The following is a 22121-nucleotide window of genomic DNA, read 5'->3' as shown; positions in this document are numbered from 1 at the left end:
AAGACATTGGACTGCTGAATGAAACAAAAAACATTGGTGGGATTTTTCTCACAGGTTTGCTACCACCTGACCTCGGACCTTGTTATGTAGTGCATTTAGGCAGGGGCTTAAAAGTCCTTACTGATGCATGCTCCGTGCCAGCCGTAGTGTCCCCGGGGACAGTGTGAGACGCAGTGATCGCCCAGCAGCCAGGTCCTCGCCACTTTACACCACAGACAGACGCTGCCGACACCCGTCTGGAGGTCTGCCGTGCAGCGCTGACAGTCTGAGCTGCACTCTGCAGAAAGGACACACACACACACACACACACAGGACGCATTTATTACTTCAAGGCAGAGAGCTGATGAATCTTTATACATGCACTTAGACTATTTAAAACCAGTATTTCTAAGGCCATCCATTTATTTAGAAGACAAATCTGTGAACATTGGAGGGCATTACAGCCTGAGGGAGCCTTCTTGAAAGATGTACCAAAAAAAGCAACAAATGATGATGTCTCATCTAGAAATGCTAAGTAATACGTAATGATTCTGCCTCTCTCCTTCTCTCTAACTAACGTCTCCTTTTTTCTTTTATATAATTGTTTGTACATGTCACGCACCGACCCACAGACCCGTATGTACCCACAGAAGGAAGCGCAGCAGGGTGGGCCGAATGGAGCCAAGATTAGCAGAACAATGAAGAACACTTTGGGGTGTTTTATCTGATGGTGTCTGCATTGTGACTGCTGGTGGAGGTGGTGGTGGGGACCTTTAAAGTTATCTGTCCGTGGCGAGATAACAATCTACAGTGAACAGCAGAACAACGGGGCTCTGCAGGTGAAGAGCTGTGTGTAGGCCAGGTGATGGGAACTGATGAACACACTGATTACGTTGGAGTGTCCATGAAAGCACTTCTTCTTTTTCTTAAACTGCGCCACAACAAGATCTGGATTTAGTAAGAAAATGCAACAAGTGATCTTCTCTCTAGGTGTTAGTTGGCTGAAAATGGTCAAAACTACTATTTTAACGGGTTTACCCTTTAAAAATAAGAGGAAGACTTTGACGTTAAGAGTTTAGTTTAGAGTTTAGATGTGCTTTAAAGGGCAAATGAGACACAAAGAGATTTTAAAATGTATTCAGCAGGAATAACAATGAAAAAAAGAATGAAGTCATCAATTAATGCAAGAACTGCACAGCTGAATCTTAAACCAAATGTTAAACACAGCAAAGAAACGCTTCTACTGCAACATTTCCAAGACTTATCTGACATGAACTAGAAAGAGTAGGTGTTGTTTTTAACATCTTTGCCCTGCAAACACTGGCATGTTATATTTAACTCCCTGTTTCCAAGGCTAGGTTATATACTTATTCATACACAGTACTTTCTTCAGGCTACTACTTTTTTCAATCGTTTCCTTTTCTATAAAAAAATATGCAGAAGTTTTAGAAGTGTTTAGCAGACGATGCTGACACCAGCAGAGTCGGGCTCGGGGCCCTGAGGGCAGAATCCTGTTTACCTTCAGTCTCCGGTCCTGAATCTGAATGCTGATTCCTGTAGTTTCATCTCTCCTGTGCATTTTCACATTTTGCCCTGCAGTGACCTGAATTTTAGGCTCTGTTTGTTTGGGTCTCGCTTTTCATTTTGGCTAAGCTCAGTCCGGTTGACCTTTGTGACACAGTTTGGGATCTGATTGAAGTTTAGACGCAAGAGGAGCGACAGTGAATGAAGTGGAGAAAAAACTACGTTTGATAATGCCAACTCATGGATGTTTATATTGTAATGGAGTTCTTGGTGGTTTTATTAGGATATACAGTATACAGTATAGTTTTGTTCAACAACATGATCGTCACCAAGTAAAAAATCTAAATTTTGGCTATAACAACGCCACCGTAGCATGACTTCAACGCCATAGGGCACTGGCTTCCAATTCGTCAAATTATTTTGCACTTACCTCTTCTACAAACCCCTTTCCTCTTAGTGTTAGACTAGTTTGCAAGTGTGTGAGTGGAAAAACATTGAGGTTGTACAGGTGAGTAGATGATATATAATGTTCCCGGCAACCTCTGTAGTCTCATTAAGCCAATTTGTTAGCTTTTAAGTTTTTACCAACTTAACGAAGTAGAACAAAATGTAAGAATCTCTGATTCTTGCGTAAACCACAGACCTTTTTCCAGGCATCTACCCCAAAACCTGTTCAAATAACATTAACTTTGTGCAATAATGATGACTCATGGTCATTTGGTTTGATGTTAAAAATACAGTAAATGGCATCTTTTACTTAGAAGTTAGACATTTTTTTAGTGGCTTTTCTGTGAGAACAGGGTCAACGATTTATTTATTAATTAGATATTGATAAATGTTTTAACTGAATGGGGAACTGTTTTCACCTTTCTCTTCATTTGTCTGACAGCTATATTTCTGAATGGCTGACATTTAACTCAGACAGTGAGGATTTCTGCCTCCACAACAGCTGTTCCTCCGACGAATGCTCGCAGAGCTCAGGCTCCTGAACGTGTCATCTGAACCAGGTGAATCACACACTCCTTCTGACACTGTCCAATATCAACAGTGTAAAGGAAAAAGTGGAAGAGGAACTTCCTCTCTTGTCATCTCTCATCCACACCTTACATATCACATCACTTTACAACAAAACACGTATCAGCTTTCCCCCTGCCAACACTCTGCAGGCAATCCGCTCTAGGCACTAAACAAATGGCTCCACGGTAGAGATAAGATAGCTCAGGCGTCAGGGATTATTGACTGTGCAGACTAAAACTGAATATAAAAATAAAATGCTATTGATTTGGGCCCTCAGAGTCCCTCTTTATGGCGTAGTTACCATTTTTGAAGCACATAAAAAGGTGGGAGATATAAATGCATTGCACACATTTATACCAGACATTATCCCATATCAGGCTCCTTTTTTCTACATCTCCAGAAATATATAGAGCAATAATTTCTAAAACATACATGACAATCCAAACTCTAATGTCTCAATTAGTCGCTTCCTTGTGGCTTTGTGCAGTTGAAAATAGCGTTAGACTTGTTTCTGTGAGTGGAGACGGAGCCTGAGTGCAACAGAAGTTCGGAAAGAAAGAGGAACAAAAGTGGGACATCTTCTTTATTTGAAGTTACAGGCGTAAGAAGAGACAAAGTGCTTCAGAGAAGAAGAGCTGTGTGGTCCTCTGACGCTGACTTCACCCTGTCTAGACATGTTGCCCCGACAAAGAATGGATTTTTTTTTTCAGACGCAGCTATTAAAGAAGTCCTACTTTCCACTTGGTGCTCAGTTCCCTTGGCCCTGTCCCCCAAAAACAGGAAAAGTTCTGCTGTTGTTTTAGATGTCAGAGTAATGATAAGGATTGTTCTGGAAACTGGCAGGGAGACACATAAGTCAAACTTCAAATGTCACTGAAACAAAGGCCTGCATTGATGCAGAATAGAAGCAGAAACAATATGTGTCTTATTTAGACATTGCTACCATACAAATGAGGAACAAGAGCACACATGACTTGATCTAAGTGGACCCATTTATACATTTTTAAAAAGCTACTCAACAACAACAACAACAACAACAACAACAACAACAACAACAACAACAACAACAACAACAACATACTTGGTAATAAAGATGATTCTTCTTATTATTATTCTTATGAAAAAGGGATATTATGTTCCTTAAAAATGAACCCCAATGGCAGCAAAACACACAGTGCATTTTCATGCACAGCAGTAACCCGAAAATGTTCTTTGGCAGGTTAAGGGAATAATCAGATTATTGAAATTCACCCTGTATACATGAGTGGGGTTTGATTGGGAAAATGACGGATTCATTTTAGTTCCCCTTTGTCAAAATGACACGCAGGGGGGAAACGAATGACTTTTGGACAGAATTACGACAGAAATGGGCCTTCTTGGTAATGATGTCAGTCGACATGGCAAAGTCATTACTCGGTTTAAAGGTAACGCTCTATTGTTGTAGTGTGTTTTTTCACGTTTTTGGCACTGTTGCTTCCTGGGGCCTGTTTCACAAAGCAGGTTTAGTGAAAACTCTGAGTCTGTTAACCCTGAAATGAGGGAAACTCTGAGTTTTCCGTTTCACAAAGGGAGGTAACTCAAACCAGAGACAGAGGGGTAACTCTAGCCTGTTTCACAAAGAGAGGTAACTTAACCTCTCGGTCAGTCACCATGGTAACATGCTCTCTGAAACTAACCTGGTCGGGACCAGGTTTTTCTCAGAAAACCTTGAGTTTCTCTCTGTCTCCGCCCTCTTTCAGCTACACACGGTGTTTGATTTCCTCATTCATTCAGTCAGCGGGCGAGTTTTGGCGTAGTATAGTTCCGTCTGTTTTTTCAGAAAATCACTGCAAACATCAGACATTAGAAGTTATATTAGGTGGTGACTATTTCCACTACCATGGCGTGTCCGTCTGATAACAATCCCGTGGATGAAGCTGCAGCATTACTGCGCAGAGAATTAAATATTCGTCGGGAGATGATTATCAAACTATTGATTATAGATCTTCTTGCATTTCCAGGCAATTCTCTTTTTGAGCGGTACTGTTTCATATCACAGCGGATATTGTGTGTTGCGCTGCGTTTTTTTGCAAAAGGGAGTTTTTTTTGCAACATATAGAACAGCCACTTACGGTAATATTTACTTTACAATGTAAAACATGCTCAAAATGAGGCGTCACCATGAGACAGTGCTGAGGTTTTACCTGTTTGAACAATGTTTTTATGTTTCATCTTAAGCTGCTGCCAAGTGCGCTTCTCTCCCGTGGGAATGCACTTAAATTAAATAAATGAATAGGCTACCACTCAAGCAGTTCCCCCTGTGATATTACTGTGATTGCAACAGGACTACATTTAAACTTATGCACTGACCCAAGCCGCAATGTTCTCCCGCACCGTCTCCCTCTCTTTTGCTGCTGCAGCGGAATAAACCTGCTCAAACTCACCGTATGAGCGCATTAATATTTACAGTTCCAGTTGTAGCGTAGCCCTCCGCTTCCCCATTGCCATGGTGACTCGTCGAATCAGGGCTCCATTGATGCTGTCTTTTTTTACTTGTGGTGCACGCGCTTAACTCCAGGTCAAACTACTCTGAGTTGATCAACCTAACGCAAATCTGCTGTTCTGGAACCGAAAACTCAGAGTTTCCTATCTCAGAGTAGATCAACTCAGAGTTCAGGGTTAGACTCAGAGTTTGTTGAACCTGCTTTGTGAAACAGGCCCCTGGTTTACTCTATTCGGGAAGGGGAGTTCTAACCCACGGGGCGCAGACGGGAAACCCATGCAATCCAGGAAGGCTGTTTACATGCACGAATAATCAGGGTACTGAAGGAGTTATCTAGGTCTGTTACCGGGGTATGAGAACTCTGATTTTACCTGGAGTACGGTGTTTACATGGCGTTTGAGAAACCGGAGTATTGGCTCAATCCGAATATAATGTTTTTTTTTTAAACTGCATGTAAACACACTAAATGAAAAGAGGTTGGAGCCAAAAATGAGGACATGATAAAATTATCCTGTTTACAGTGTCAAAGGCAGCAGTCAGGTCTTAAAGCACCAGAATCCAAGAAAGTTCCCAGAATCTACAGTCTTGAAGCTGTTTCTGTACTATGGTGTCGCAGAGTAACTAATTTCACTTCAGCATCAATACATTGTACATGCATATAAAGAGACATCGACAGCAGCTGTCGCTGTGGGCAACAATGTGTACTAAATGTATTTCCATGGAGGTTTTATTCTCTATTGACAAGAAGAAAAGTATATTATTTCAGTAATGGTATGCCTTGTTTCTATGGTGATGCACCCCTGTTATCCAACGTGCAGGTCTATTTTAAGCTTCGCATCATGTTAAATAACACAATTATGACGCAAAAATAATGTTGTGTAGCTGCTTAAAGCTTTGAGCTGAAGTGTTCCAGAAAACTCTTTTATTTGGACTTTAAGAAGTCAGATCTCAGAAGTTGGTTCTCTTTACATCAGAAAAGAAGGATTTCAGACAAAGGGAGAGTGAGAGAGAGAGAGAGACAGATAGCGCGAGCGAGAGAGAGAGAGAGAGAGAGAGAGAGAGAGAGAGAGAGAGAGAGAGAGAGAGAGAGAGGCAGCAGTTCGCCAAGATTAAACTGTCTCTCACTGCAGCTCGTATTTCTCCTCGTATGAGACTCACATCTTAGGCTTCCAGTAAGAGCAACATTTTTTTTCCTTTGTTTGCATCGCACAGGTCTTGATTCCTAGTTCCGTTTTTTTTTTTAACCTCACTATCACTATTATTATTTAACCTCTGGGAACCATTAACATCCACAGAAACTTTTGAAACAATCTGGAGAAGAAATAAGGAAAGCAAAATACATTTCATCTTGTAGCCTTGTTAAAAAAAAACATGACACCTACGAAAAAAACATGAGAGAATTTGTATTTATCAAAGTTAATGGATGTGACAATGACAAGATTTGCCTTTAAGTACCCCCCCCCCAACTGTCTACAAGAACATTATGCTTACCAGTGTGCAGGTGTAAATGTACTGCCAAACTCAAGTGAAGACTGAAACAATTAATAAAAGGTATTAAGTATATTGTTTTGGCAAAATGTGGATGCTTCACACACATCTTCAGATCCAAACAATCTGCACAGTTAAAAGATGAGTGTCATCAATTCAGTAACCGATCGAATGTCACCCCTCCTGTTCCTGAATTATGAAACATTAATTAGAATTAGACCTTGACCTTTTAGACAGAAAATGTCTTCACTTCATGATTTTTTTCTTATGAGATAATTGTGTGAAATGTTGTCAGAAGTAGCGTAGCGTTTGTGAGGAGCATCTCTGTCGGGGTCCTCACCTATATGAGTATTATCTTGTCAGACTCCCCCTAATTTCCTCTTACCAAAAAAAGGCATGTATCTGAAATACAGACTAGAATGATTTTTTGTATCAGGCCTTAAATAGGTTTAATTATGCTGTGAAAAGTGCCTATTTAAAGTTAAATTCCGGTGTGAAATCAACCCAGGGTCTTTTTAGGCAAATTCAGTCATTTGGACATCGAAACAATTTTTTTCGTGTATGGGGATCAATGAGAAATTGCTCTATTATGAAAACCTCTAGTGGACACTTGGAGAACTGCAGTTTTCGGAAATCGCTGTGATGGGGGCTTCCGTTTGACCGTATCTAATCAGTTCATCTTTGAAACCAAGTGGACGTTTGTGCCAAATATAAAGACTTTCCCTCCAGGGATGCCTGAGATATTGCGTTCACAAGAATGGTACATATGGATTGACGGATGCGTGGCGTCACCCAAACTCTTCTCACTGTGAGGATTTTATCATTTCACCTGATGTCCTTCTCTGCTCCGGATGTAATTTCTACAGTAATTAACACCTGGATTACATACGGATTACAGTGCATTGCTTTTTAGTATTTGTATGTACTAACAGTGAATGAGGACAACCTGACAGATTTCAGTCTCCAAACTTCTTTTTTAAATCCTGCAAATGCATTACTCACAAACGAGGAGCAGTTCAGGACTGAGTATGATGGCCCTGAACAGTTTAAGGTTTAAGGCAGGAGCGTTTTAAAGACGAGCGCTTATGGAATTTGTCAAATCACTTGGCTGGCCATATGAGCGACAACAGCGCTGCTGACGCTGTCAAATACGAATCAAGTAAGAAGAAGAGATAGAGAGAGAGTGAGACAGGAGTCAGACAGACGGGGATAATAAGAGGAGACAGCCAATAATGACACATCTGCCTCTGATGGCTGCTCTCGTATGCGATTGAGAGCGAAAGCCTCATCGCCTTAAGAGGTTATGTAACAGCGAAGGTACGGCCGGGTGGACAGAGGTAATCCTAGGCTGTGAGTGTGTGTGACAGAGAAAGTGTGTGTGCATGATAAATTAAGTACGAAACAGAAAGAAAGGAAGGTTTAAATAAAATAATGAAACAATAAAGGAGGAATAAAATGTGTGTGAAAATCTTTTGCAATTAGAGAGAGAGAGCTTAGTGTAAATGTGTGTGTGTACAGGTGTATGTGTGAGTGTGTGTGGATATATGTGTGTGTGTTTAGGTCCTTGCCATGCAGAAATGATGACCCCAGTATTTCTGTGGCCTAGAAGTGCCCCAGGCCATCTTTTATTAACCACAGTTTGGCTGAGCTTGACCCAGTTGAGATTTGGCTGCGTGCTGGTGTGTGTTTGCAGACAGATATGTGTGTAACCGTGCTTATCTGCTTGCCGGCAGTGTCTGTCCACATACATGTGTATGTGTGTGTGTGTGTGTCTGTGAGCTAAAGTCTGGTTGCAGTTTCACATCTCCAAACATTGTGCGTCACCAGAAACTGTAATTAAAAGTCAATGCGTCTTTGTTTTCCCCCAGATTGTGTTTACCCCCCTGCTATCTCTTTCATGCTGGCTTTCCATCGTGCAAACACGCCTGTTTTTAATCTACAACCAGCGGTCCAGATAGGTAAAAACTCATCTCATTACCCAGCAGGAGCTACCTTTATGCACTGCAAGCTTACCTTTTCTGTTTAGCTTCCGGCTGGTAGTTTATTATTTTCACCTGCCAAAGACAAATAGCATTTTCTTGTGCAAAATGAGGATGAGAAGTAGGGTGAGGAGGTAAGAAGTGTCTTAGGCTGGTGTTTATTAGCATAGATCTAAAGAAAGCTCCTCTTTATCCCCGTGTCATGTACAGTTTCTCTGAAAAGCGTAACTGCGAGCAAGAAACTCATTAAAAGTTTTTTGTTTTAAATTACACCAAAAGGCGTAGATACGTTTATGGAAAGAAACTTTTCTCCAGTTCGTTCTGGAGAAACCATAGTTAAATAAGTATTTTTTAACACTTTAAATTCACATTCAGAGTTCTCTATTTATTTTTATTTAAAGATGCCCTATTAGGGTATTTTTCAGGGTCATATTTGTATTTTTCCGGTCAACTACAATAGGTTTACATGCTGCGATCTTTAAGAAACACATTATATTTCTCATGTTTTCCATTGTGTGAGGCAGGCTCTGCCCCCCGTAATATTGTAGCTATTAATGCAGGATGATTTAAACTGTTGCTGTTTCAACAGCTTTCTACAAAGTTTCATCTTTAGCTTCAGCTCACTGTTGCACAAAACAGAATATAGTATTGCACGTGTGTTAGTGAAACACACAATGGGAGTTTTGGTGAACTTCTCACTCTTTTCAAAACTTTTTTTTCCAATCAAGGAAACAGATGCAGACGTTTTGTAACAATGATTCAACCATCTTTTTGTCCATCCAAGACTTCAAGTGTTCCAAACGTCAATGCCCTCAGTACAGGGGCCATATTATTCTATTCTTATGACTTAGTTGCAGACAGGTGTTCCTTGGTAGTGCATGGCATTTAACTGCAACATTATGGTTTCCAGCTTTTGGGACAGGAAGAAGTCCAGCTTGGTGAAACTGTGATTTCTACAATTTTTTCCCAATATGGCACCTTTTACATGTAAACAAATGGCCAGTCAATCACCTGCTATAATTTTTAAAACTCTATTTGTTCTTCGCTACAAAGAGAAACTTGCTTTGTGTCCAACTGTCCCTACGGAGAACAGCTGGACAAAAGTGCTGAACTATTTCAGCAAACATACATTTAAAATGACTTTTATTACAGCTTGTAGCTCTGCAGATCATTTTAGACCCAACAATTCAAAAGAAACAGACTGCAGGGCTTTTACGTAAAAACATGCCAATCTAAGAACATCTATTTTACAAGGATGGTTGGCATTTCTCATGAATAATGCAGGTTATTGGAGCTACAGGCTGGTTATGTCTCTGTGTGTGTGATCATGCGAAGCTCAGCGGGAAGAGCGACCTGCACTAACCCCACCAGAGTTGGTGGCTCTCATCCCACAGAGGCCACTCTGGGTAAAAATATGAGCACTCATGTCAGCGTATTTGATGAAAGCTTCGTGCACATGGCATACAAATGACACGCAATTACAAACACACACACACACACACACACACACACACACACAGGCTGACTTACTGAGGCACTCTCCAGTGACTGTGTTGAGGAAAAGGCCCTCTTGGCAGCTCGTCCTGCAGTAGCCGCTCTGTAGGGAGGCCAGCGGGGCGCAGGAGGTGCAGTCGGCCTGGGAGGGCCCGGAGCAGGACTCACAGGATGGGTGGCATGCTGGGAGGTGGAGGACATAGGGAGGATAGGGACAAAAGGGTCAAAATCAGGTTAAGATAATATAAGATGAAGTGTTAGAAAGTTAGGAGACAGGACAGGATGCATGAAGGAAAAAAAGGATGTTTAAGGAGTAGAAAACGAGGAGAAGAGATGGAGGTGAGGAGAGGAAAAAGATGATAAAGAAAGGAGGCAGGGCAGGATCAGGAAGAGGACATGGAGAGAGAAAAGGATGGAAGAGGAAGATAGAAGAAAGAGAAAGAAGAGGGTATAAACACATTCATGATGGAGGCTTTCATTAAGTACTACACAAGTGTGACTAACTACTTCTAACTAAAGTACAATGTCAGCTGTGGCAACAAAATAATAGGCCATTAGATACAATGATGGACATATTTGAGTACATGGAGATACTCTAGGGCAGAGACTAATGCCCGTACGGCTGCAGAAGACACAAGAGTGAAAGCAGGTATGATATTTACAGCAGACAAACATTAAACAGATCATTTCTAAGAATGAGGACCGTTATACAACCGCTTGCTCAAGGTTGTCATCTTATTCATTTCCCCACGCTATTCACCACCACTCTACTGTTTCTTTATGAAGACAGGGTTGCACAATTGAAAGGCTACCTCCACACGACTACATTTTAATTCTGGCACAGCGTTTTAAAAAACGTTAACAATCTCCGTCTGCACAAGCTTTGTTGGCTCAGTAGGGGAAATAATCGTGGTCCATATGAACACGACTGAAAACACATATCACCTGAGCATTCACTTACACTGGGCATCTTATTGAGTGTGAATGGTATGGATATGTATTGCCGTTTTTTCTGTTTTTGAAGTATTATTAAAATACGTATGTAGTCCCCGGGTAGAGTAGTTAGTACGCAAATATGGAAACCACTAAAAATGCCCATCCCTATCCGTAAAATAGTATGACCCTTGTTATTGTGGATATGTTGCAGATAAGTTATGTTATATACCAACTCATGAGAAAAATTTCTGACTCTTTAGCTGCTAAAGGCTCCACTTTCTTCACCTGTTAGTGCTAATAGTGTAGGGTGTGTCCAGTGGCTTTATCAGGTGTCTGCTGAGGAACGCTGACACTGAACCATACAGACACATAAAATGCCTTAAAGCCAAAATAACTACCAAATAAAAGAGTTGAAAAGGCTCAGCAGTGCTGCAGAGTTAATGATAATCCACTGTTTGTCATTACCAGCCACCCCTTAGTCATTTGATTCATTACCATTACGAAGGAAATATTGATTAATGGAGTTTTAACTACACACTGTGTCTTATTGCTGAGCATGAAAAGTCTCCAATGCACCAGAACTTTGTAAAAGTTAACTCTCTTTAAGACAGGAATAGGATACTTCTTCAGGGTAGCTCCTAATGAGCCAATCAACAATAAAGGAGGCGAGGCCAACTAAGCAAACAGAGCCCATTTATTTTGATATCCCGCGGGGAAACGTAATCTGATTCTGTGTATCTGATCGGTCAGGAAGACTATGTAGGTATACCTCTGCCTCGGCCGGTTCAATTACTCACACAAAGTTAGGAGGAACAACATTAAACTATTAAAAGATAAAATGATTTTTACCACATATTTTTTTTTGTCTTCCTCAAGATAAACAATAAAATTGGGTATGCTTAAAAAAGACTGGAGATAGAAGGGGTCGTCTTGCTCTACATGAGGTCGGAGACGGTAAAACGAGCCGATGCAATGAACGGGAGATTAGAGCTAATGGATTTTCGTTAACAAGGTGGAGGGGAGGGGAGTGTACACAGGCAGAAGAGTCCTGTTCAGCTCTTTTCAATGGTTAATGGTTAACATGCTAACTATTGTTAATCATTTACTCAAGTACCTGACACACTTGTACATTACTTTGAGTATATCCATTATACTTCATACATGTACTGCCATTTCATCTCAGAGGGAAATATTATACTCTTAAAGGTTCAGTAGGCAGCTTATTTTTGGCAGTATTAGGCAAAATCTTCCATAAAAAAGTAAATGTAAAATTAAGTGATGTGAGAGACGATCAGACTTCTCCTAGGCTGTGTTTGCTAGCCTGCAAAGAATCTACCCCGTGACGGAAGACTTTGACCAATCAGAGCAGCTGAGACAGCGAGCCCTGTGATTGGCTGTTCTACTAAAGCAGATGCGCGTTCACGTCTCTCCAGTGGAAACCCAGTCTGCAGCAATGGCGGATGACCGGACAGGAAGGATTGAGAGAAAGATTCCACAGTTGGAAACACTCGTGTTCAGTGCAAAACAATCTAAGAAGAGGAAGACGGATTTGTCATAAAGAGAGTCGGACAACAAACGCAACAATCAAACGCGTATCAATATCAGCATATAAGAGTAGTTGGGGATAACATTGGTTTGAACTTGGACTCGGAGCTCGCTGTTCTTCTCTTTGACGGGTAAACTGCTAAATGATTTGTCCTCTAAGAACTCCCTTTGCTGTGATGGGGTTCAGTTGTTTGGGCTGATTTACCAGGTAAACAGCCTGGTCACAGTGGCTACCGAGAACGCATTGTCAGAGGTTGCTAGTACGTTAGCCTCCTGCTAACCATAGCCAAAGGCATACGGCTGCTGCTAATACAAGATCAGGTTTGTGTTGCTACGTTGGAGTCCCGGATCACACTATGGAATATTCTTCACACACCTACAAGTTTGCCAAGAAGAAAAGTAAATCCCTTCTATAATTTTAACAATAGCAGTCATGATCGGGACGAGTAAGCAAACTGACACAGGTGAACGTATGAGTAAAGTTAGTTATCCATTTCAGTCTCGCCCGCCGTCTAATGAAGTCATTCAGCACTGTTCAGTATTGCCTAAATATAAATACTATTTACTATCCTTATGTGTTTTAAACAAAAATATTTTCTTACTGCCTACTGAGCCTTTAACTCCACACTCATGAGACATATAGTTACTTTTAACATAAAAAAACATGATGTATCTAAAACTGGCTCCAGATGTTCTCACGTGTAAACACAATAATATAATATACTATTCTACGCTCACACTTAACTTATTCCACAATTTAACTGATTACTTTTGATACCTTAAGTATATTTTCCTGATGATACTTCTGAACATTTAGTTCACCCTCAAAATGACCATTTGTCCATCAATTACTCAACGACTGAAACCTTTGTTTTTGCCTTGAGTGAATGGAGAACCAAAGAATGGAGAAATGGAGAAGCTCAGTACTACCCAAACACATGAATGTTCATTGAAACCTTACTATTTACAACACTAAAGCTCCTCATCACAGAAGCTTGCACAGGAGCACTACTCTGTTAGTCTGGTTGAGTAGAATGCCTGTGCACGCCACACACTGTTTATGGGGAAGTGTTGTTAAAAGTAAGGTTTTATTAGAACAAATGTGGAAAAACTTCACTAACATTAGAATAAGAATTACTTGATGAGCTTCAGTTGTCCTTCCTTTGATATATAAGTTTATTACAAAACAAATCATAATCCAGAGAAGATCTTGCATAGAAAGTCATACCAAAATGGAATATGTATAGACTGTGGTATTTCTACTTCTGATCAAAAGGTATTCAAACAAGACGTAACTTTTAAAACAGTAGTTTTTGAGAAATTTGTCATAATTACTGTTAATAATAGAGTGCACCTGCACCGATCCCACTTTGGTAACAAGCTGTGAGAAGCTCTCACCACTGACCTCACAGGAAAATAGACAGAATTTAAAACACCTACCTGTGGGGTTGTGGGCCAAATTAATGTTGTGTAATATCAAAGCTTTTCATTACACTGACTGAACTAAAAGCTGTGGTCTGGAGCCAAGAACAAGAGGAAGCACATAATAACTCATCCAAAACAGCTTCTGAAGAGAACATTTAAAAAAAAAAAAAGGTTCATTTGCAGCTCATCTTATTCTAAAATTTTTTTTTTTTTTTTTTTCAATTCACTGGACATATGAAGAAGATGTAACATTTATTTTTGGGAGATTGCACTGTTGACCTACCTGCATTAAAATATGGCCATCATAAATCACAACATTTCACAATTATGTTTTGGTTGCATTACACTCTATTATTATGCATATGCTGCTTATTTCCCCGTGTTCCTTCCAGTAAAGGTGTTTGGACACGTTTTCTAACTTACACCGTGAAAATAGCTTGTCTCTGGGTCAAACAAGGTGAATGGACAAGCACTTTCTTTTTTTTTTGGAATGTACCTTGTGTTACATTCTACAGTTAAAAACATCACTTACATAACTACATTATAAAACAGTTCACAACATTGCAGTGGGGAATATTGGATTTTCACTCAATATAGTTAATTTACAAATTCAGATTATCATTTAAATCAACTCTATTTACCCGCTGCAACATCAGAGTGATTTGTACATTAATCCGTCAGTGATTAGTCGGTTTAAGTCATTTTTTTAAGCAAAAAAAAATCCAAAGTTCACTGATTTCAGCTCCTAAAATGTGAATACTTTCTGGTTTCTTACCCCCTCTGCGACAGTAAACTGAATATCTTTGAGTTGTGGTCAAAGTGGTCACAGTTTTCTGATATTTCATAGATCAAACAACTAATTGATTGAAAAAAAAATGAAAATAATAGTTGTTTGCAGTCCTAATCTTGGCAAATTGTTGTCCTGAAGACACTAAATGTAGCAGGAAAGTTTTATTTTGCCAGGTGTTTAAATGCCTGTCTTTCTGTCTGCGGACAGATTTTCTCAATGCACTAACGTCTACGGTCAGGAAACTAAGATCGAAATGAAGACAGAGTCTGAATATGGGTGTGACCCGGGCAAGGGCGCTGGAAGAATGCGACTAGAAAATAGGGAAGTGTCCATGAGCTCCCACTTGACGCTCCCCATCACAAGATGGACTGGAGTGATGCTCATACTTTTGTACTTTTACTTGAGTGAAATCCAGAAAGTGGGACTTCTTAGAGTATTTCTATGCTGTGGCATTTACTGCTTTTTACTTTTTTTGCTGCTCTTGCACAGCTATCTTTGTGATGACCAGCTTGAGAATGAGGCCATCTTAGTGAAGTGAGGACATTTCGTCCAGTCCGCACTTCTTCAAAGGGCTGTGAGAGAATTTTAGGTTTTAGGGTTAAGGTTTTAGGTCAAGCCTGAGACAAGGGAATGAATCATAGAAATGGATGTGCGCACAAGTATAGAAATAAAAAAATGACAATGTGTGTGTGTGCGTGTGTGCGTGTGTGTGGTGTGTGTGTGTGTGTGTGCTCTCACCTAGGCACTGGTTGTCCTGGATAAAGAAGCCTTGTGGGCGGCTGGGGACACAGCGGCCCTCATGTATGCTGGACTGGGAGGGACAGGACGTACAGTTGTCTGCAGATGGCCCGGTGCAGAGCCAGCAGGAGGGATGACACTCTGAGAAGGGACACAGATCACATTTTCAAGCTGCAGCACATCCTGACACAGAGGATGCTCCATCTCCCAACTGTTTCTTCTTACTTTCTTACTGCGACCATAAGACGAATAAAGTGAATAGAATACCGACTGTCTTTGTCTCAAACTCTGCTGCATCAGTGTACTTTTGATAAATCTCCAGGAAAGTTTTATTTGTAGAGGAAGGTAAAAGATTGATTAAGCGCTCAGAAGGAACCCGCAGTGTACTGCTACAGTGAAAAGTTAACTGAGGGCATCGTGGGATTGTGCAGCTGTATATATTATTATACTTCCACTCCAGACACGTTTTAAAAGTACTTCATTCATATTTTCTTATCCCACATTGGACGTCAGATCATGTCTATTTTGGGTCCGTCAGTCCATGACCAACTCTGGATGTCTATTCGATGTCCAAACTTGGACGTCAATATCATCATTTGACCTTTGAACCGAGGACGATCATTTGGACGTCTAAGACAGGTGCAGGAAATGAACATGATTTGTGTTTTTTTTTTGTTATTTTACATTTTCCTGTTTTTCTTTAACTGACTTATTTTGAATAATCAAGTTATTTATTTCTGCATATATCTATTTCTGCATTTATCTAGGTTTTTTTTTTATTTGAAAATGCAATTAGTGATAAATAATTTCATAGTAACCTATCCATCTTATTATGACAGAACTCTCCGACAGTCAAATACTACCGGGCCAGAAAATGCAGGTCAGGAGCAACAAGCTAATGTTAGCACCTCTGCTAGGGTCGGTGGTCCGATCCCTGCCATACCTTGTGTCATGATTGTTGTGTCCTGGCGCAAGACCCTTCAGCCACCTTACCTCATCTGAATGCTGTATGTTTGAGGTGGTGGTCTGAGGGGCCATAGGCACTGAATGGCGGTCTTAAGGTCTGTGACCCTAGAGAAGTGCCAAGATATTATTATTATAGAAGTAGTCTAAAATGAGTCTAAATTGGATGTTGAAAAGACGTCCACAAAACCCATATTTGGACTATAAACAGCCATTACACGGAGGACTCACGGACGTCAACATTGGATGTTCGGTAAACGTCAAAAAAAGACGTCACCTGGCGTTACAAAACTACCCCTACTACTACTACAAATCGGACGTCCAAAAATGACAGAAAATACGTCACTCCAACATCACATTGCCCAGAGGGATCTTTTCTTAGTTTCTGTTGTTTGTTCGCTTGTTGTCTTGTAACCCTCAGTGTCTGACAGCTATGATGGCAGTGTGTTTTCTCTCTGTACTGACCGTCCACTCTGAGCTGGAGGTTTCACCTTTCTTTGGCAACTTTTGTATATCAGACAGCAATCGGCCAACAATTTGTGAGGTAGCGACTAAAGTTTAGCCATGGTATGTTTGAATCTCAGATCTTAGAGAAGAGCACCTCTCCTCCTTCAGGAGAGGAAAGTGAAAACACCTCTAGTGACAAACTCTGCACTGTACAGTCAACGTCAGACATTTGAGGGGACATATACATAAGAAAAACCAAAGTGTAGCAGCATAGATACATCCCGTAGTAAAACACTATCATTTACAACTTACTTGTTTTTATCTTGTTATTTTGCTTCTATCTTTTTTATATCGTTTGCATTTGCTGAAAGATCCAGATTAGACCTCAACGTAAAACCAAAACAAACACTATACATATACATACATACATATACAGGCTCCCAAATGTAATTATTTGGTTGTATGCCCACAATGATAATAAAGTATCTTACAGTGCTGCTCTTACTGCTGTAAAGGTAACTGTACACTTGTATCTTTTTCTGAACTGCAGCCAATTTCCACCACTATTTATTTTACCCTGCAGCCATTCTGCTGTAATCTCTCTTGTTCATTTCCTGTTCGCAATTTTGGAATCTGACTCACAAGCTTTTAGTCGGCTCTGCCACTTAGAAGTAATGTAACACTCAGATGAAGCCAATCAGAAGTTATGCATTAACGCCAGAGTCGGTGCCAGCTCAGAGAGCCTGATCCAAGAGGGCCACGAGCCAGCAGAGACTTCAGAAATATGCTCGGCTGCTTAGTTTAGACTTTTTAGTTAAGATGATGAAATAAATCTTCCACAGGGTTGTCAGTTTAGGATGATTTATATCTAAAGGATATGGATATCTAAAGGATTTGTAGCTTGAAGGTAGGGAGGTTAAAGCCAGAGAACTCCTCAGAAACCATGTAATGTGTCATCACTACGTTCTTGTTTCCCAACTCAGTGATGCGTCATAGCAAGGAAATCCAGAAGGAGAAGATTGAGTAGGCCGGAGAGCAAGATCACTGGTTTATCTGATATATTATTTCACTGTTTTTAGGTTTTGTTCTTACTTGATGGACTGAGGTTTCAAATCTTCAGGTTTTTTTTCGTTCCCAATGAAATAAAAGCTCAAATCAAGCAATCTGATGGTTCATAGCCGTGATATAATAACTATACACAATGGCTATGACTTCTCGTTCGTTTGCACAATTGTTTCACTTCGGGTCTAAAAACGTTACTTTGGCCCTTTCCAACGGGGAACTGAAGCTGTTTTTGCTGCATCTTCAAAGCCTCCAGACTCCTTGGCAAAAACAGATATTTTACAGGAGTTGCTGGTCTACTGGTGCCACGATCAGTTACTTTCTGACTTTGTCGAATGCTTTATATTTGTAAGTTTTGGCGACTGCAGACACATTCTTGTGTTTTTTTTGTGTTTTTTTACACTTGGCTTCAAATGCATGCAACATCCCCTACCCTGGATTATTTACCCTTCCCTTACATGCCCCCACACACTTCACCCCACACCACTGCTGCCCTGAAACAGGCCTTTTGTGCAGCCTTTGATGTCTGCTTTGGCAGTGCAAAGACAAATAGCTGAGCGGCTCTGGCAGCTGAGCCGAGCCACATACCGACCAATTGGCCGGCGGCGGTGGTGGTAGTGAATGAAAGAAAGACAAAAGGCCTGTCACCAACTGGCCATGAAAGAGCACCAAGAGCATGTGTGTTTGTGTGTGTGTGTGTGTGTGTGTGTGTGTGTGTGTGTGTGTGTGTGTGTGTGTGTGTGTGTGTGTGTGTGTGTGTGTGTGTGTGTGTGTGTGTGTGAGTCTGTGCACTGCCTGACTTTTTTAGCACACGGAAAATGCACTCAAGTGTGTGTGTTTATAATTACTGCTCTCTGGATTCTTTCAGAGGGCTGTCAGCTGCATCCGGGTCTTGTGTACACTCTGCATGACAGCTACTGGCAGGAGCAGACCGGTGCTCTACTTGAGCCAACACTGCAGTGTGTGTGTGTGTTTGTGTGTGTGTGTGTGTATACCTCGACCTGAAAAAAACATTTACCCTTAGGGAACACCTCTGTGTCAGAGTTAGGACCTTGAAAGATTGTAGCCCGAGACTGTATCAAATAATTTTGGTAGCTTTGATAGAACGTTTGGTAGCTTCAAACTCTGTGTTTGATAAACTGTATAATAAAAAAGGACGTATCTTCAGGTTTGAAAAGTGAAATCAATGGTGCAGTGTCTGAAAGCTGCATTCCCTCCTAATGTCCAGCAGGGGGAGACTCCACTTAAAGCTGCATTCTCTCTAATGTCCAGCAGGGGGAGACTCCACTTAAAGCTGCATTCTCTCTAATGTCCAGCAGGGGGAGTCTCCACTTAAAGCTGCATTCTCTCTAATGTCCAGCAGGGGGAGACTCCACTTAAAGCTGCATTCTCTCTAATGTCCAGCAGGGGGAGTCTACACTTAAAGCTGCATTCTCTCTAATGTCCAGCAGGGGGAGTCTCCACTTAAAGCTGCATTCTCTCTAGAGTCCAGCAGGGGGAGACTCCACTTAAAGCTGCATTCTCTCTAATGTCCAGCAGGGGGAGACTCCACTTAAAGATGCATTCCCTCCTAATGTCCAGCAGGGGGAGACTCCACTTAAAGCTTCATTCTCTCTAATGTCCAGCAGGGGGAGACTCCACTTACAGCTGCATTCTCTCTATTGTCCAGCAGTAGGAGACTCCACTTAAAGCTGCATTCCCTCTAGTGTCCAGCAGGGGGAGACTCCACTTAAAGCTGCGTTCTCTCTAATGTCCAGCAGGGGGAGACTCCACTTAAAGCTGTGTTTCTCTCTAATGTCCAGCAGGGGGAGACTCCACTTAAAACTGCATTCTCTCTAATGTCCAGCAGGAGGAGACTCCACTTAAAGCTGCAGTCTCTCTGCTATATCCAGCAGGGGGAGACTCCACTTAAAGCTGCGTTTCTCTCTTATGTCCAGCAGGAAGAGACTCCACTGGCTCCAGAAATAAATCTGATTCTATAGAAGTCAATAAGAAAATGAGCCTAAACTTCAAACATTTTTTCTAAAAAGTTTATGGTCTCAATTTCTAGTTTAAAGGCTTCTTCAGTACAGAATACATCATTTGATATCTATTATGCAAGTAGACACTTCAGCTTCTTGTGTTATATAAAAAAACTTCAGTTGTCATTTTTTAAAATTTTATTTGTCTGCAGTGAAACACCATACAGTCTATATTTTATATTACATTCACTGAAATTAAGAGGAGGAGCATCTTAAGACGGCAGAGAGGTCAAAGTTATAATCATTTATTTAAAGCGGCTTCACGTTTTTCTTCATAAACCAGTATTGCTAACGCTGTAGCCTGTGGATGAGGTTCATGTCTTATTTTTTACAGGATGAATAAAGGATGTTGAAAAAATTAATGATGAGTGACAATGGTAGGCTATGATTATGTTGTTGCGCTGGCATACAAACGTTATGTGCTACATAGAAGAACATGAAATCAATATATGTAGTACATGACCGACGTATTGATTGAATATATGTCTGTATACGGAAAAAGATTGCTTCACTGGAAGTTTCAGTATTTTTTTGTCTGCATTTCCTGTCTAGGATTGGCGCTGTCCTCAGATTGCTGTATGCAGCCTCTCAACCCATCATCACCCACCTTCCTCCCTGCCACCTTCCCATAACCCTCTTCTCCTCCGACTCAACTTTATTGGTGAGTTGAGATGATAATGAGATAAAATCAGAAACTTCACTTTTATTACACTGCTGTGCTCGACAACACAACAAAATTACATGGTAAACAATCAGAGACAAATTACCGTATTTTCCGCACTATAAGGCGCACCACATTATAAGGCGCATAGAATAGACGCTACAGTCGAGGCTGGGGTTACGTTAAGGACCGCCTCTAAATTCATTGATGTTAAGTTCGTGTGCTAGCCTGAGTAGCATCCAGCTGCAGACCCGGAGCACAAGCCTGTCACTTGACACAAGCCCCTCACTTGAAAAAAAAACTTTTGCGTCACTTCAATCAAGCAAGGGGCTTGTGACAAGTGAGGGGCTTGTGTCAAGTGAGGGGCTTGTGCTCCGGGTCTGCAGCTGGATAGTATTGGCTAGCACTGTTGCCTTCAGTCGAATAGTGATTGTACTGACACTTCTACTTGCTGCTCTCTGTTCAACAACCCACTGTTCGAGTTTGTCCTCCAACTGTAGCCATCTCGCTCCGTACCCTCGGAAACTCTGTTTAGTTTTCTTTACTTGGCGCAGGTCATCTTGTTGCTTCCTCCACTTCCGCACCATTGATTCGTTAATGTTAAACTCTCTTGCTGCTGCTCTATTCCCGTGTTCTACTGCGTGACTAATCGCCTTGAGTTTAAACTCTGCGTCGTAAGCGTGACTCTTAATAGGAGCTATTTTGGCGTCTTTACACAAACACACAAATGGAAATGAAACGGCACGCTTCGCGCAGTCGTATATCTCATCATGCACCGCGCGTTACTTCTTCTACGGGGGAAAATAGAGTCGGCGGCTGCTTACCGTAGTTGGAGACCTGTTGTGGCTCAATATTGGTCCATATATAAGGAGCACCGGATTATAAGGCGCACTGTCGGCTTTTGAGAAATTTGAAGGTTTTTAGGTGCACCTTATAGTGCGGAAAATAATGTATATGTTTCTATGAATGAGTTAACAACATGTCTGCTCATCCATAAAAACGCCACCAAGTCTCACCCTGGACATAAACACCCACTAAGTTCCGCAAGCCTTCATATCAACAGTCAAAAGAACAAACCCACACTTGTGTTGAATGGGCTTCCTGTCAAACCTCTCCCATTAATAAGAGGAGAGAATAAGAACGATAGCCAGTCTCTCATTCTTTTATTGCAGCTTGGATATCTAATTTGTTGTGCGGTGGAGAGCGCATATTGATTCCTGTAATATCCAAATTCATGTGCGCAGGCGTTCTCATCACACATTATCTGGTGCACGCGCTCAGAAAATCGGATTCATTACTGTGTTTTGTGCTGATGGGGTCATAATTTGAGGAGTGTGCAGTCGATGAGCTGGTGATTTAGTTTGGGGATGTGAGTGCTTCTTAATGCCTTCCTCAAACGACGCTCCTGGTGCAGTTCAGAGCTGATCGCCGCCTCAGTGCAGCACAGAGTTCAGCACGCTACACAGCAGAAACACAAGTGCAGGGTTATATCTCATTCATCTCGAGTGCCATCCCATTGATTCTGCTATGTTATGGTATGTCAGACCACTCCAATGAGAGTGGGGTTACA

At 41.2% G+C, this 22121-nt stretch overlaps 1 protein-coding gene across 2 annotated transcripts in view; it reads right to left on the bottom strand.

The window, feature by feature from the left end:
- The window catches only part of fras1 (Fraser extracellular matrix complex subunit 1), a 310210-nt gene that overhangs the window by 120564 nt on the left and 167525 nt on the right, over positions 1-22121 (bottom strand). For both annotated transcript variants that reach the window (XM_083913052.1, XM_083913053.1), the window contains exons 18-20: positions 15398-15538; positions 10000-10146; positions 122-277 (exon numbers count right to left, since the gene is read on the bottom strand). In XM_083913052.1, coding sequence (XP_083769178.1) covers positions 122-277; positions 10000-10146; positions 15398-15538 — 444 coding nt within the window. The remainder of the gene's footprint in view (positions 1-121; positions 278-9999; positions 10147-15397; positions 15539-22121) is intronic.

This window comes from Echiichthys vipera (assembly GCF_963691815.1).
Source record: "Echiichthys vipera genome assembly, chromosome: 4".
NCBI lineage: Eukaryota > Metazoa > Chordata > Actinopteri > Perciformes > Trachinidae > Echiichthys > Echiichthys vipera.
Note: the sequence above shows the minus strand (reverse complement) of the source record. Positions and strands in the feature narration are given on the sequence as shown.